This window comes from Callorhinchus milii, unplaced genomic scaffold (genome assembly GCF_018977255.1).
Source record: "Callorhinchus milii isolate IMCB2004 unplaced genomic scaffold, IMCB_Cmil_1.0 Scaffold16, whole genome shotgun sequence".
Classification (NCBI taxonomy): domain Eukaryota; kingdom Metazoa; phylum Chordata; class Chondrichthyes; order Chimaeriformes; family Callorhinchidae; genus Callorhinchus; species Callorhinchus milii.
This window is the reverse complement of record NW_024704757.1, coordinates 3,793,579-3,808,365: the sequence shown is the minus strand read 5'-3', so window position 1 is coordinate 3,808,365 and position 14,787 is coordinate 3,793,579. Positions and strand designations below refer to the sequence as shown.

The 14,787-nt window shown below is 50.6% G+C and overlaps 1 protein-coding gene across 1 annotated transcript; it reads left to right on the top strand.

Moving 5' to 3' along the window:
• Positions 1-8,740: 8,740 nt before the first annotated feature.
• On the top strand, positions 8,741-13,495 carry galr2b (galanin receptor 2b). The gene is made up of 2 exons (XM_007904869.1): positions 8,741-9,087; positions 12,554-13,495. Exons 1-2 carry the CDS (start codon positions 8,741-8,743, stop codon positions 13,314-13,316), a joined length of 1,110 nt encoding a protein of 369 aa, XP_007903060.1. The 3' UTR covers positions 13,317-13,495.
• The last annotated feature ends 1,292 nt before the right edge of the window (positions 13,496-14,787 follow it).

Below are 14,787 nucleotides of genomic sequence, written 5' to 3'. Positions count from 1 at the left end.
AGGGCGAAACCTTGGGCAAGTTTCCTTACTCCACACAGAGCCTAATAATAATCCCTCCAAAACAAAACAATAATAAATTGGTCATTTTCAATCCACGACTGTGCACAATTGGCTGCCCACAAATATACAAATATACAGTCAATTCACTTTACAGTGTGTTCTGTGAAGCGCTTTGGGACGTCCTCCCGACATGAAGAGCGCTATATCAAATGCAAGGATTATTATTATTATTATTTTCAGGTCTCTGCTGAAGACCTTTCTTTTCGACCGCGCCTTTGGTCACCTTCCCAGCCCCCCTCCCCTTGGCTCGGTCCCGGGATCCGTTACTGTAAAGTGCTCTGTGACGCCGTCTGGTGTGGAGGGCGCTCTATAAATCCAAGTTGTTGTTGTTGTTGTTGTTGTTGGAGCTGAACTGGCAATGTCTGGCAATGGAAGGTTGGAATGAAGCCAGCCCTCTGTGACGGTCTCAGTCTGGCTAATCGGCGAGAACAGGAAGCGCAGACTACAACAACAACAACAACAACAACAACAACAACAAGATTCCATTTATAAAGCGCCTTTCACGTCAGGAGGACGTCCCAAGGCGCTGGGGACAAGGAGTCATCCAAATCAGCTCCTGTTAACCCTGCAGTCAAAACGGTTAGGGTGGTCCTAGCTGGACAAGCATCGGAAAAGCTTGCCGGACAGTGATACCAATGGCAATCTATGTGGGTTTAGCTGGTTTAGACTCTTGCCAACCTGCGCCTAATACTTTTCGGAATTAGCTAACACTCTCTAGCGTCCCTCCTGAGAGAGCGAGAGAGAGCGCATTCCATCCCAATAATCTATCTCCGGGATTTTCCATGTGTAGATGGGACGCACGGAATTCTCAGCTTGGTCTATATTCTTAATCAACGGTGATGGGTTTCCGCACGTGTCAGGCACCCAAAAAAATCACTGCATTTTACAGTATATTCCGTAAAGCACTTTGAGAAGTCCTTCTGATATGATAAGGTGCTGTATCAAACGCAAGGTTCTGACAGAAAGGATCATTGGCCTGAAACATTAGCGCGTTTTCCTCTCTCCACGGACGCTGCCTGACCCGCTGAGTGTTCGCAGCGACTTCTGCTTTTATACCAGAAATAACAGCACTGACCAGGGGCCAAGTGAGAGAGGGAGAAATAACATGTGCAAACACACACACAGGCTGAGAAGTGAGAGACAGGTGAAGAGGGAGAGAGAGAAGTGAGAGAGGGAGTGTGTTTGAGTGTGAGAGAGAGGGGTAGAGATAGAAAGAGAGCACCAAGTGTGTGTGTGTGTGTGTGTGACTGTGCTGGGGGTTGGGCTGTGCTATAATTTCGAGATGAATTGCTGACAAGGATGAGATTCCGCAGTGTTCTCTGGTGTAGGAGGGAGTGAGAGCAAGACAGTGAGTGAGAGAGAGAGAGAGAGAGGGGCAGAAGGCAGATGAGAGAGAGACAGTGAGAAAGTGAGTGAATGTGATAGAGAAATCATTAAAGGGAGAGAGACAGTGAGAGTGTGAGAGACAGTGAGAGTGTGAGAGTGAGTGTGAGAGAGAGAAACAGTGAGAGAGAGATTGTGTGAGAGAGTGAGAGAGAGACGGTGAGAGAGAGACAGTGAGAAAGTGAGTGAGAGAGACAGTGAGAGGGTGAGGGAGAGTGAGAGGGTGACAGTGAGTGTGAGAGTGAGTGTGAGAGACAGTGAGTGTGAGAGAGACAGTGAGAGTGAGTGTGAGAGAGAGACAGTGAGAGAGGGACAGTGAGAGAGTGAGTGTGAGAGAGAGACAGTTAGAGAGAGACAGTGAGAGAGTGAGTGTGAGAGAGAGACAGTGAGAGAGGGACAGTGAGAGAGTGAGTGTGAGAGAGAGACAGTTAGAGAGACAGTGAGAGAGTGAGTGTGAGAGAGAGACAGTTAGAGAGAGACAGTGAGAGAGTGAGTGTGAGAGAGAGACAGTTAGAGAGAGAGGCAGTGAGTTATTGCAGTGCCCGGGGGAGCAGAGAGAGCAGAGCTGGGGTTGGGGTTGGGGGCAGGTGAAGGTGAAGGTGAAGGTGAAGGTGAAGGTAAGTACAGTTTCCCACCTTCTCAAACTCTCCAGAAAGTCAACTTAAACTAAAGCCCCGGGGGTGGGGTGGGGTGGGGTGGGGTGGGGGGGGAGCCCCGGGGCTGCGCTGCTCCTGGGGGTAACGGTGAGTGTGTGTCTGGACAGCGGAAGGTGTGTGTGTGCTGTACACGGTCACTGTATTCATGTGAACACAGTCCAGCACCAGACACATGTCTGTGCATTGCCGGGTCGGTCAGACTGGCTCTGGGGGTGGGCCAGACTGGCTCTGGGGGTGGGCCAGACTGGCTCTGGGGGTGGGCCAGACTGGCTCTGGGGGTGGGCCAGACTGGCTCTGGGGGTGGGCCAGACTGGCTCTGGGGGTCGGCCAGACTGGCTCTGGGGGTCGGCCAGACTGGCTCTGGGGGTGGGCCAGACTGGCTCTGGGGGTCGGCCAGACTGGCTGTGGGGGTGGGACAGAATGGATGGGATGATGGCAGGTGGCTGGACCCCGGGAGCAGCCTGGGCTGTGAGTGAGTGAGAGAGCGAGTGACTGTGTGAGAGTGAGTGCTGTGTGAGAGTGAGTGACTGTGTGACTGAGTGAGTGACTGTGTGAGTGAGTGAGTGACTGAGTGAGAGCGAGTGATTGTGTGAGTGAGCGAGTGACTGTGTGAGTGGGAGACTGTGTGAGTGAGTGAGTGACTGAGTGAGAGCGAGTGGCTGTGTGAGTTGGCGAGTGACTGTGTGAGTGGGAGACTGTGTGAGTGAGTGAGTGAGTGAGTGAGAATGAGTGACTGTGTGAGAGTGAGTGACTGTGTGAGTGGGAGAGTGTGTGACTGCGAGTGAGAGAGAGTGACTGTGTGAGTGAAAGAGCGACTGTGTGAGAGAGAGAGAGAGAGTCGGTGTGAGAGAGAGTGAGTGTGTGTACGAGAGGCAGTGAGTGTGAGAGAGTGTGTATACGTGTGTGAGAGAGTGAGTGCTTGTGTGAGAGAGTGAGTGAGTGTGTGAGTGAGCGTGTGTGAGTGTGTGAGAGAGGCAGTGAGTGTGAGAGAGAGGCAGTGAGTGAACGAGAGTCACAGAGAGGGAGAGAGAGAGAAAGACGGCTATTGTGGTGCTGTGTGGATAATAACTTTCTAATGTTATAATGTCTGGTGTCACATCTCCCTCCTGCTCAGCACAGTGGCCGCTCAGTGTGTGGTTTCCGACAGAGGTTAATGTTCGAGTGGCCGGGCTCAGCGTGTGCGGGGGAAGAAGGGGGGGAGATAGTTGTGAGCTGTCAATTAGTATTGTACAGAGCGAATATCCCCGTTGCATTGCGTTCCTGGAAACCGACTGTTTAGCTTGGAGGTTAGAATCACCCTGAATCACAGCCTCAGAGACCGGCCGGGAGAAACGGTTTATTACTATAGATCGGCTGCTCTTGTCTCCAGGTAGGTGTTTAATTCACCATTTACAGGGTAGCTGTGGGTAATAATAATAATAATAATAGTAATCATCCTCACAATTGATATGGCGCCTTATCTCGTCTTCGAGACGTCTCAAAGCGCTTCACGGAATATACTGTAAAGTGAATTGATTGTGTATTTGTGGGCGACAGTCGTGGATTGAGTGACCACATTATTTTCATTTATTTACTTTTCTTGAGGGATTATTATCAGGCGGGTGTGTGGAGTAAGGAAACTTGCCCAAGGTTTGGCTCTGCCGGGAATCGAACCCAGGTCTCTCTCTTGCGAGGTGAGTGCTCTAATCACTGAGCTACAGGACCCCAATAAGAGGCAAAACCCCGAGAGGATGGGGTGAAGCCTGTCTGTCTGAACAGTTGGATTCTCTGTAAGGAAATAGTGTTTCTCATCATAATAATAATAATCCTTGCATTTGATATAGCGCCATATCACGTCATTGAGACGTCTCAAAGTGCTTCACAGGATACACTGTAAAGTGGAGTGACTGTGTTTTGTGGGAGAAACCCCAGCACCTCCAGCCCTCACACACCAACCCCAGCTTCACAATCAGCTGCGAGATCAAACCATCCGCTTGTTATGTGAGGGTTCTGTGTGCGTGTGCGTGTGCGTGTGTGTGCGTGTGTGCAGGAGTGTGCGGGGGGAGGGTTGGTATGTCTGTGTGCAGAGGGACTGTGAATGTATTAAAGTGCAGAGAAAGCTTTTCCCTCAGCGCCGCTTCTAAATCCAGCTACAATATTAACTTAATATAGAACGTTTACATTTCTGGTCACGGAGAATTACATACACTCTACAAGCATTTATACTCCACAGGAGCCCACCCCTCCTAAACCCCTCTATTCCCTCCTCCCTCGTGTAAGCATTACTTTTGCTGAGACAGTGAGTTTATTACCTGATTGAGATGTAACCCTAACCCCCTCCCCAACACCCCTCTCCTCTCCTCTCTGAGAACAAGAGAAGCAAAGCCAGGGAGAGAATCTGAAAATTCTGCCACAAAATCTATTATTTGTTTGCATGATTGTTGCTCATGGGAAGTTGGAGCTTTTCTTTGTCTGATCCAATAAAAAAAAGTATTGATTTTAATTACATGAAATATTCATGTTTCTTAGTGTGATTTGGCTTTAATGTAAGTGGGTTTTGGTGAATCAAAACTGTAATTACGAATGTGGACAATGGCCAAAGAAATACAGTGGTTAACGCTCTCGCCTCGCAAGCGAGAGGACCTGAGTTTGATTCCCGGGCAGGGCGAAACCTTAGGCAAGTTTCCTTACTCCACACCCCTCTGTTTACCCAGCAGTAAAGTAGAAATTGTTAGTTGTTTGGTGGATCACTTTCCTAGGGTGCCTCCACCCTCGCTGGCCTCAACCTCGGGAACTCCATTCCACAGTCCCTTCACCTTGCGCCCCCATCCCTTGCCTCCTTCAAGGCCTGTCTCAAGATCCTCCACTTCGCCCGTGCCTTCGGTCACCTTCCTTACCCTCCCCTCTCCTGCCCACCACCCCTCCTGATCCCAACCCCCTAACTCAGGTCTAAATCTCTTGACTGTCCAGCGCCAATATGAAAGGTGCTATATAAATATAATGTGTTGTTGTCTGTGTGTGTGTGTGGTGGGGTGGGAGGTGTGTGTGTGTGTGTATGGTGTTTGGGATGTCTGGTGTGTGTGTGGGGGGAAGAAGAGGGGGTGGTGATTGTGTTACAGGTTTATAATTGGGCTGGAGTGGCTGTGGTGCTGGTGTTATACTGGGTGTCAGCCTGGCTCAGTGGTAGGGCTCTCGCCTCCGAGTCAGAAAGTTAAGGGGTTGAACCCCATGTAGGGCCTCGGAATCACATTACCCAAGGTGACACAACAACAACTTGCATTTATGTAGCACCCCTCATGCAGGGCAGCGTCCCAGAATGCTTATGCAGCCCTGCGTTGTTGGAGGTGCCGTCCTTTGGATGAGAAGTTAAACCGAGGTCCCAGGTGGATATCAAAGATCTCACAGCGCTATTGGAAAAGGGGAGTTTCTCTCCCCGTGTCCTGGACAACAATCCCCCCCAAAATTGGTCACTCGCTTATTTGTGGGACTTCGCTGTGTACATTTGCCCACCAAATACACAGTCACTGCACTTTGAAATGTAACCTGTGAAGTGCTTTCAGTCAACAACAACAAAATTACTTTGTAAAGTGCCTTACACGTCGGGAGGTTTTCCTCAGGCGCTGAACAGTTAGGGATCAGGACCCGAGTATGTGAGGGGTTAATGGTGGAGGGATGGGGGAGGGTGCATAGGTGAGGTGAGGTAGGGCAGAGAGGTAGGAGGGCTCCTGAAGGAGGGTCTTGAGTCGTGCCTTGAAGGAGGCAAGGGAGGGAGCAAACGGTGAAGGGATCGTGGGATGGAGTTCCAGAGGGTGGGGGCCGAGAGGCTGAGACATCTTGATATCACGATAAGGTGCCACCTATATTGTTGTTATTGCTGCTGCTGTGTGGTGAGGCGAGTCTGGCAGATGGTTTGCTCACAGAACCCCAGTCAGTATTGTCGGCTTTATTGACATCCTTTATCCCAGAAGCTCAACCAACCTCTCACGTACGTGTGGAGAAATCGCTATGGGAATACAGCAGTTACATCACACGCAGGTTTCGATGGATTTCCTTGGTTTGTCAAATCCCTTACAGAACTCTCAAGGCTGATTTTCCCACGAACCCATATACACTACTTCTGAATGGAATAGCTTGGCCAGTCTCTGTCTAGCTCCTCTGTCCACAGTGACAACCTGTGGAGCGTACAGCAGTGACTGACGGGTGTCAGCCAACAGCAAATGGAAATAATCTGTGTGTCAGCCGGGCTCGGTGGTTGCGTTCTTGCCTCTGAGTCAGAAGGTTGTGGGTTCAAATCCCAAGTCGACACTCGGAATCACATAGTCTAAGCTGACACTCCAGTGTAGCTCTGGGTGGGGGGGGGGGGTGATTTTGAGGTGCTGTCCTTCAGATGAGATGCTAAACTGATGTCCTGTCTGTTCAGGTGGATGTTAAAGATCCTATAGTTGCGCTATTCGAAAAGAGAAGGAAGTTTCTCTCTCCCGTTGTCTTAGCCAACAGTCACCCAAATAAAATTGGTCACTCTCTCTATAACTGTTTGTAGGACATTAACATAACATGTAGGAGCAGGAGTAGGCCATTCGGCCCTTCGAGCCTGCCCAGACATTCAATCAAGGCTGATCTTCTAATCTAACTCCAGCTAATAACCTGACCCTGCCTTATCCCCATATCCCTTAATCCCTTTTGCAATAAGAAATCTATCTATCTCAGTCTTGAATATGTTCAAGGACTGAGCGTCAACAGCCCTTTGTGGTAGTGAGTTCCATACAGTCACCACCCTTTGAGTGAAGAAGTTCTTCCTCAACTCAGTGCGAAAGGGCTGCCTCTGATTTTAAGGTTGTGACCCCTGGTTTTAGTTTCTCCAACCGGGGAAACAATCTCCCACTATTTACTCTCTCATGCCCTTTGATGATCTTATAGGTTTCTATAAGATCCCCTCTAATTCTTCTATATTCTATATTCTGGAGAATATATTGGTCAGCCTCTCCTCGTAACTCATCCCCTTCACCCCCGGTACTAACCTAGTAAATCTACGCTGCACCCCCTCCAAGGCAAGTACATCCTTCCTTAAATGAGGAGACCAAAACTGCACACAGTATTCCAGGTGTGGTCTCACCAGGGCCCTATACAGTTGCAGCAAGACTTCCCTACTCTTATACTCTAATCCTTTCATAATGAATGCTAACATACCGTTCGCCTTCCTAATTGCTGCTGCACCTGCAGACTAACTTTCTGTGATTGGTGTACAAGGACACCCAAGTCCCTCTGGACGCTAACACATTCCAATCTCTCCCCTTCTAAAAAATAACCCGCTCTACTGTTTTTGCTCCCGAGGTGGATGACTTTGCACTTCCCTACAATATACTTCATCTGCCACCTACCTGCCCAATCACCTAACCTATCTATGTCGCGCTGCATTTTTTTAATGTCGTCCTCTGTGTTGACACTTCCTCCTAATCCCTCCAAAAACCAAAAACAATATAATAAAATTGGTCATTTTCAATCTACGACTGTTTGTATCATCTGCGAATTTAGATATATTAACTTCGATGTCCTCATCTAGATCGTTGATGTAGATGGTAAATAGCTGAGGCCCAAGGACTGAGGTGCAATTGTGCTGACAAGTTTGTGAAGGTCTTTGAGACGTCTTTCTGACGTGATAAGGCGCTATATCAAATGCAAGCATTATTATTATTAATATGATCATCATTGACCTCATCTTTAAATGTCCATGGTCTTGCCACACCCCATCTCTCTGATCTCCTGCAACCCTCTCTCCCCAGCCACCCCCTCCCCTCCCCAGCCCACTCCCTCTGCTCTGCCTGCTCCATACCTGCCGCTTTCCCCCTCCACCCATTGCAGATTTTCGCCCCCACCCTCATCTGTACACGTGTGTGAGCAGGTGTGTATCTACATACGTGTGCATGTGTGCACCTGTCTGTATATGTATGTTTGCACTGTTTGCTGATTGCTGCACACAGCCCGTGTGTGTGTGTGGTGTGTGTGTGGTTTGTGTGTGTGTGTGTGTGGTTTGTGTGGTGTGTGTGCATGTGTGTGGTGTGTTGTGTGTGATCCTCAAATAAATTTCAATTTCAGGCGGAGAAGGTGAAGTGGTTCTTGTCAGTGTTATTAATCTTTGCCGTTCTGCCTCTCCAGTGGAAAGGTCAGAGTAGGAATAAAACTGTTCACAGAACAATTCTGACGACTGGCGTTTGACACACAGTGGAACCGCTAAACTGCTGCTTCCTGAAGCCAGAGACAGTGGGGTTCACTATAAAGGGATCTCCGTTTAACTGGTGAGACATTAAACAGAGGCACCTCTGACAAATCCAGAACCCCGTACCAGCTCTGGAGCGTCAGCCTAGACCGTGAGCTCAAAGACCGAATCCACAACCTTCTGACTCCGAGACTCGAGCGGTTCCCGACTGAACGGATTGTGTTTAAGAATTTGCTGGATTCTGCCTGTCGTGGAATGTTCCGTTAGTAAAGTGTCTGTGGCCTGGGTGGGTGGGATTTCTCCTCCTCCTTCCTGCAAATTTGCTTTTGTTTTCCAGATTGCTCGCCTCTCACCCCCCACCCCCACCACCTCGCCCACCGCACTCCCAACTCCACCCCCCCCACCACCCTCGCCATCGTGTGGGTGAATGACCGATGAGCAGGGGACAATGTCAGGCCACTGGAACTCCTCTGAGAGTTGGCAGCAGAACCCGGCCAGTGTGATCGTGCCTGTGGTGTTCTCGCTGATCTTCCTGCTGGGCACCGTGGGCAACAGCCTGGTGCTGGCCGTCCTCCTCCGCAACGGACAGACCGGGCACAACACCACCAACCTCTTCATCCTGAACCTCAGCCTGGCTGATTTCTTCTTCATCATCTTCTGTGTTCCTTTCCAAGCCACCATCTACACCCTGGAGGGCTGGGTCTTCAGCTCCTTCATGTGCAAAGCCGTCCATTTCTGCATCTACCTGGCCATGTACGCCAGCAGCTTCACTCTGGCTGCTGTCGCCGTTGACAGGTAAACGGACGTCACTTGTTGTTATAAGGGAACACTGCCTGGCGCAGTGGGTAGCGCTCTCGCCTCTGAGGCAGAAGGTTGTGGGTTCAGGCCTCCACATTGGGACAGTCTAAGCTGACGCTCCAATCCAGTGCTGGGGGGAGTTGTTGAATTGTCAGAGGTACCGTCCTTCAGGTGAGACATTAAACCGAGGTCCCGTCTGTTTCTCTCTCCCGGTGTCCTGGCCAACAATCCCCAAATAAAATGGTCACTCGCTCTATGAAGCCCAGGTCCAAGGATTGTCCATCAGGAGGCTGTTTTAGAAGCAGGTGGAGAGGTAGCGAGGGCTTGGAGGAGGCTGCAGTCTCGGGCTCCACTGGGGAGAGTGAGGGAGCGCGGCACAAGACGGAAGATAACAAGGTGTGGTTGCGGATAGAATAATAATAACCTTTACATTGATAAAGCCTCAACAAAATAGGGATCTCAAAGCGTTTCGAAGGTAATTCTAAAAGTGACTGTATTTTGTAGACCAAACGTGGCAGCCATTTTGCTCCAACAAAATCTCACAAACAGCGAGCAGTTAATGTAGAATACGGTCAGCCAGGTTACTTGGAGAAACTCCCTTCTCTTTTTCAATACAATACAAAATTACATTTATATCACGCCTCTCACATCGGGAGGATGTCCCAAGGCGCTGGTTAGTCAGGGATTTGGACCCTAGCTAGGGGTCGAGATCAGGGAGGGTGGAGGGTAGGAGGGTGGCTGAAAGCTCGGTCAAAGAGGAGGGTTTCGAGCCGTGCCTTGAAGGAGGCAAGGGAGGGGGTAAGGCGAAGCGAATGTGAGATGGAGTTCCATAGGGTGGGTCAGAAAGGCTGAGTGGGCCGGGCGGGGACGTGGAGCAAGCCACAGCCTGCCGAGTGGAGGCAGTGGACAGGTTGATTTAGAGTCAGCAGGTCGCAGAGGTAGGGAGGGTCTTGTCTGTGGAGGGCCTTGAAGGTGAGGATCAGGATTTTGAACTCCATCCTCTGGGGGATGGGGAGCCAGTGGAATTGGGCGAGGGTGAGGGTGATGGGGTCACAGAGCCTAGTGCGGGAGAGGACACAAGCTGCAGAGTTCTGAATGATGTGCACCTTGTGAAGGGAAGAGTTGGAGAGGCCGACAAACAGGGAGTTGGGGTAGTCGAGCCTAGATGTGATGAATGCGTGGATGAGGGTGAGGCAGTGACGGAGTCGGGCGATGTTGCGGAGGTGGGGGAAGGCAGAGAGGGTCATGGCACGGATGTGGGGTAGAAAGGACAGTTGAGGGTCAAACAAGATGCCGAGGTTCCAGACTGGCTCGGCGAGGTGGAGTGTGCATCCTTAGATGTTGATGCTGTCAGTGCAATGGGATCTTTACTGTCCGCCTAACCAGGCAGACGGGAGCTCGGACTAACATCAGCCTGGACTGTGAGCTCAAAGTCCTGATGCGAGGCTTGATCCCAGAGGTGGTTGTTTCACGTAAGATTATAGAGGGATTTGGAGAGACATAAAATGAAGGCAGTGCAGTGAATGTGAAGATTGGAAGGTTGAATGATTTCACAGGGTGAGTTACACAAGCCTCAACTTCACTTTAAAGTCTAATTCCTGCTTCGGTTGCTTTTTTTAAAAAAAAGAAAATGTAATCCTCTGTGAAGGGATATTGATTCCGACCCAGCGCTGGCACATCATGGGGTGCGGGCGCTGAGCTGACAGACACTTGGTCAAACTTGATTGTGAAAAGGAACGGGCAAGTGCAATAAATCAATGGTTTGACACGGCTGTAATCTGATTGTGGAGCTGAGGTAGGATAGCGATGGTTACTGAGCAGCTCGGGAAACGTGAATCCCATTGGCCAAACGTCGCTGTTTATTGCGCACAATAAACTCTGTCTCCCTACCCTGTACAACAATGACAACAAATTGCATTCATATAATGTGTTTCACGTCGGGAGGACGTCCCAAAGTGCTGGGACTCCAATGAGGCATTAAACCAAGGTCCCATCTGCCTGTTCAGGTGGATGTTAAAGATCCCGGGGTGCTGTACGAAAAGAGCTGTCAGTCGGACAATCCTCCAAATAAAATTGCTCACTCACATTGTGGCTGCATGTGGGACATTGTTGTGTGCAAATTGGCTGCCAGGTTCGCCTGCAGATCCATGGTCACTGCACTTTACAGGATCTCCTGTGAAGAGCTTTGAGATGTTTTGATGTTGATATTCCACATGCTAGAATTATTATCGTTATTATCCTGATTATTTCTGATGGCCTTGAGCCCCGGAGTCTATGATGAAATGGCTCCACATTATTACATCTCCTCCTACACAATAGCGGCTCTCTAACCCCAGAACTTCCAAGTTGGCATTGGCCATTTACAGAACAGCTGACCAGAGCCTGTGATGTGCTGACAACAGAGTGCCTGAGAGCAGGGACTTGGTGTCATTATAACTCTCGGCTCATGTCTGACTCACATCAAACAATCACACACTCAGTGGGTTTGAATTGGGGCTGGAAAATTTCCACCACTTTCTCTCTTTCTAGTTTCTGCAATAGGAAAGTCCTGTGGCTCAGTGGTTAGAGCACTCACTTCGCAAACAAGTGGACCTGAGTTTGATTCCCAGGCAGGGCGAAACCTTAGGCAAGTTTCCTTACTCCACACACCTCTGTTTACCCAGCAGTAAGTAGGAACCCTACTGTAATACCCACCCCCACCCGCCAAAAAAAATAACTTGGTACCTCTCTCCATGACTATTTGTGGGACGCTGCTGTGTGCAATTGGCTGCCGCATTTCGCCCACAAAATATACAGTCACTCCACTTTACAGCATATTCCGTGAAGCGCTTTGAGACGTCTGGAAGACGTGATGAGGCACTATACCAAATGTAAGTTTATTATTATTATTAAGAGATCAGTCACCAGACTGATCGCGAGTCATTCCTCCTCCATCTTCATTTCTTTCATGTCTTTCATTCTCTCCGACCTCCTAACGTCCTACCACCCCGCTCGCTCCCTCCGCTCAGGGGGCTCCAACCTGCTTCACGTCCCCCACCTCACTCTCCCCACTATCGGCGGGCGGGCCTTCCGCCACTCTGCACCCACCCTCTGGAACTCCAACCCGCAGTCCCTCCGTCTCGCCCCATCCTCCCTCGCCACCTTCAAGACCCATCTCAAAACCCTCCTCTTCGACCGTGCTTTCAATCCCCCTACTTCCCCCCCCCCCCCGCCCTCCACTCTCCCCCACCCCGACCCTCAGCTCAGGTCTGGAACTCTGTCTGCTCAGTGCCTTGGGACTTCTTCCCAACATGAAAGGCGTTATACACATGTATTTTTGTTGTTGTTGTTGTCTTCCCTCCTCTCTTTGCTCCTGTTGGGGTTGATGGGAGGACACAGAGGGTGACGGACGGGCTGATGTGTTGTGAACCGGTTATGCCCTGTGCACCGAGTCGGTCTGAAACCTCGTGGTGTCTGTGTGCAGGTATCTGGCCATTCGCTACCCCATCCGCTCCCGAGAGCTCCGCACCCCCTGCAATGCGGTGACCGTCATGGTCATTATCTGGGGCCTCTCTGTGGTCTTTGCGGGTCCCTACCTCAGCTACTACGACCTGATTCCCTACGAGTGGTTCTACGTCTGCGTGCCGGCCTGGCAGGAGCCACGGCGCAGGGTCCTGGACACCTCCACTTTCGTCTTCGGATTCATCGTCCCGGTGGCCATCATCATCCTGTCTTATGCCAGGATCATCAAGTACCTGTGGACGGCAGTGGGCCCCATCCAGGACATCTCCGAATCCAAGAGAGCCAAGAGGAAGGTCACCAAGATGCTGATCATTGTGACCGTGCTGTTCTGCCTGTGTTGGCTGCCTCACCACCTCCTGATGCTGCGTTTCCATTACGGCCACTTCCCCTTCAACCAGACCACCTACGCCTTCCGCCTGCTGTCTCACTGCATGGCCTACGCCAACTCCTGCCTCAACCCCATCGTCTACGCCCTGGTATCCAAGCATTTCCGCAAGGGCTTCAAAAAGGTGTTCAGCTGCCTGCTGAGCAAAAGGGGGGCCGGCAAGGTCCATGCCGGCCAGGCAGTGAACATGGCTACTAACTGCACCGAGGACACGCGCACGCATTTGCACACGCATGGGGAGACTGGCCAGGAGCAGGTCTGTGAGCTGCTGGACAGACAGGCGGCCGAGAGGCAGACCCCAGCTGTCACTATAACACTGCCGTGTCTGCCGTCCTCCTGAAACCACACAAACACACACACTCCACGTAACTCATCACTTCATCTGGCACGTCAACCAGCTTCACCACACACTCTCACTCGCTGATCACCACACACTCACTCACCACCCACCACATCACAAAGGTTGAGCTAAGAGGAGAGGCGGAGGAGGATAGAATGGTCAACAATGACGAAGGCAGGAGTGAGAGGTCAAGGAGGGCGAGGAGACTGGGGGAGTCCTGGTCACAGATGGACATAATGCCATTTGTCACTTTGACCAAGCTGTTTCTGTGCTGTGGACAGCATGGAAACCCGATTGGAGGCGTTTGCAGGTGGTGGGGGAGGGCAGGAGAGGAAGGAGTGAAGCTGGGAAACAACGACTTGTTTGAGGACCTTGGAAAGGAAAGGCAGGTTGGCGATGGAGTGGTAGTTGGAGAGGAGGGACGGGTCCAGGGAAGGTTTTTTAAGGATGGGGGGATGACGGCTGTTTTTAAGAGGGTGGGAATAGTGTACAAGGAGAGGTTGATGATGTCTATTAATAGAGAGGCAAGGAGGTAGAGCTCGGAGGGAAGGAGAGGAGTGGGGATGGGGTCGAGGGAGAAGATGGTGGGCTTCATTTTGGTCACTAAGTTGTGTTGTTTCTGTCGTGTGTATTGATAATGCTCCATTCTCCTCTTGACAGTGGAGTTGATATAAATTTTGATGTATTCTATTCATCATCTGTAATATACAGTTGTGGTATACCTAATAAAGAATATTTACTGTTAAACTATCTTTTGTATGTTATACCGTACTGTGCTTTTCACATACTCTAAGCTAGGATGGTCTAACCTTTTGGCTACCAGAGCCAGATTCCCTGTTTGAGAAAGCTCTGCGGGCTGTGAAAGCAATATTTTTGTTTTACCCTCCAGAAACATACCAACATTTACAAAGCACCTTTTTGACGTCGGAAGGTTGTCTCAAAGTGCTTGAACAGTCGGCTGGATACCTGAAACGAGGGTGGGTGCCCAGAGAGGTGGGAGGAGGGGCGGAAAAGATGACTGATGGTGCGGTCAAAGACATGCCTTGAAAGCAGGGAAGGAGGGAGGGAGCAAGTCGGAGGGACTCCAGGAACGGAGCTCCAGAGAGCGGGGGCAAAATGGCGATGTTGGGGCAGATGGGGTGGGGGGGAACATGAAGCAAGCTGGTGCTTGTTGGGCAAAGTGAGCGGCCGGTTTGGGAGGTTGCAGAGGTAGAGGGGGAGGGGGAATGGGAGTGAAGGACCCCGGAAAAGCGATCCGCCAATCGACTAACAACCAGGTTCCTACTTACTCCTGGGTAAACAGAGGCGTGTGGAGTAAGGAAAGTTGCCCAAAGTTTCGCCCTGCCGGGAGTTGAACCCAGGTCCTCTTCACTTGCGAGACGAATGCTCTAACTACTAAGCTATCCACATAGGCACGGACTATCAGCCTGGCCGGCTTAACGTGGATCAGATTGTCAATAGCAGCTTGTCA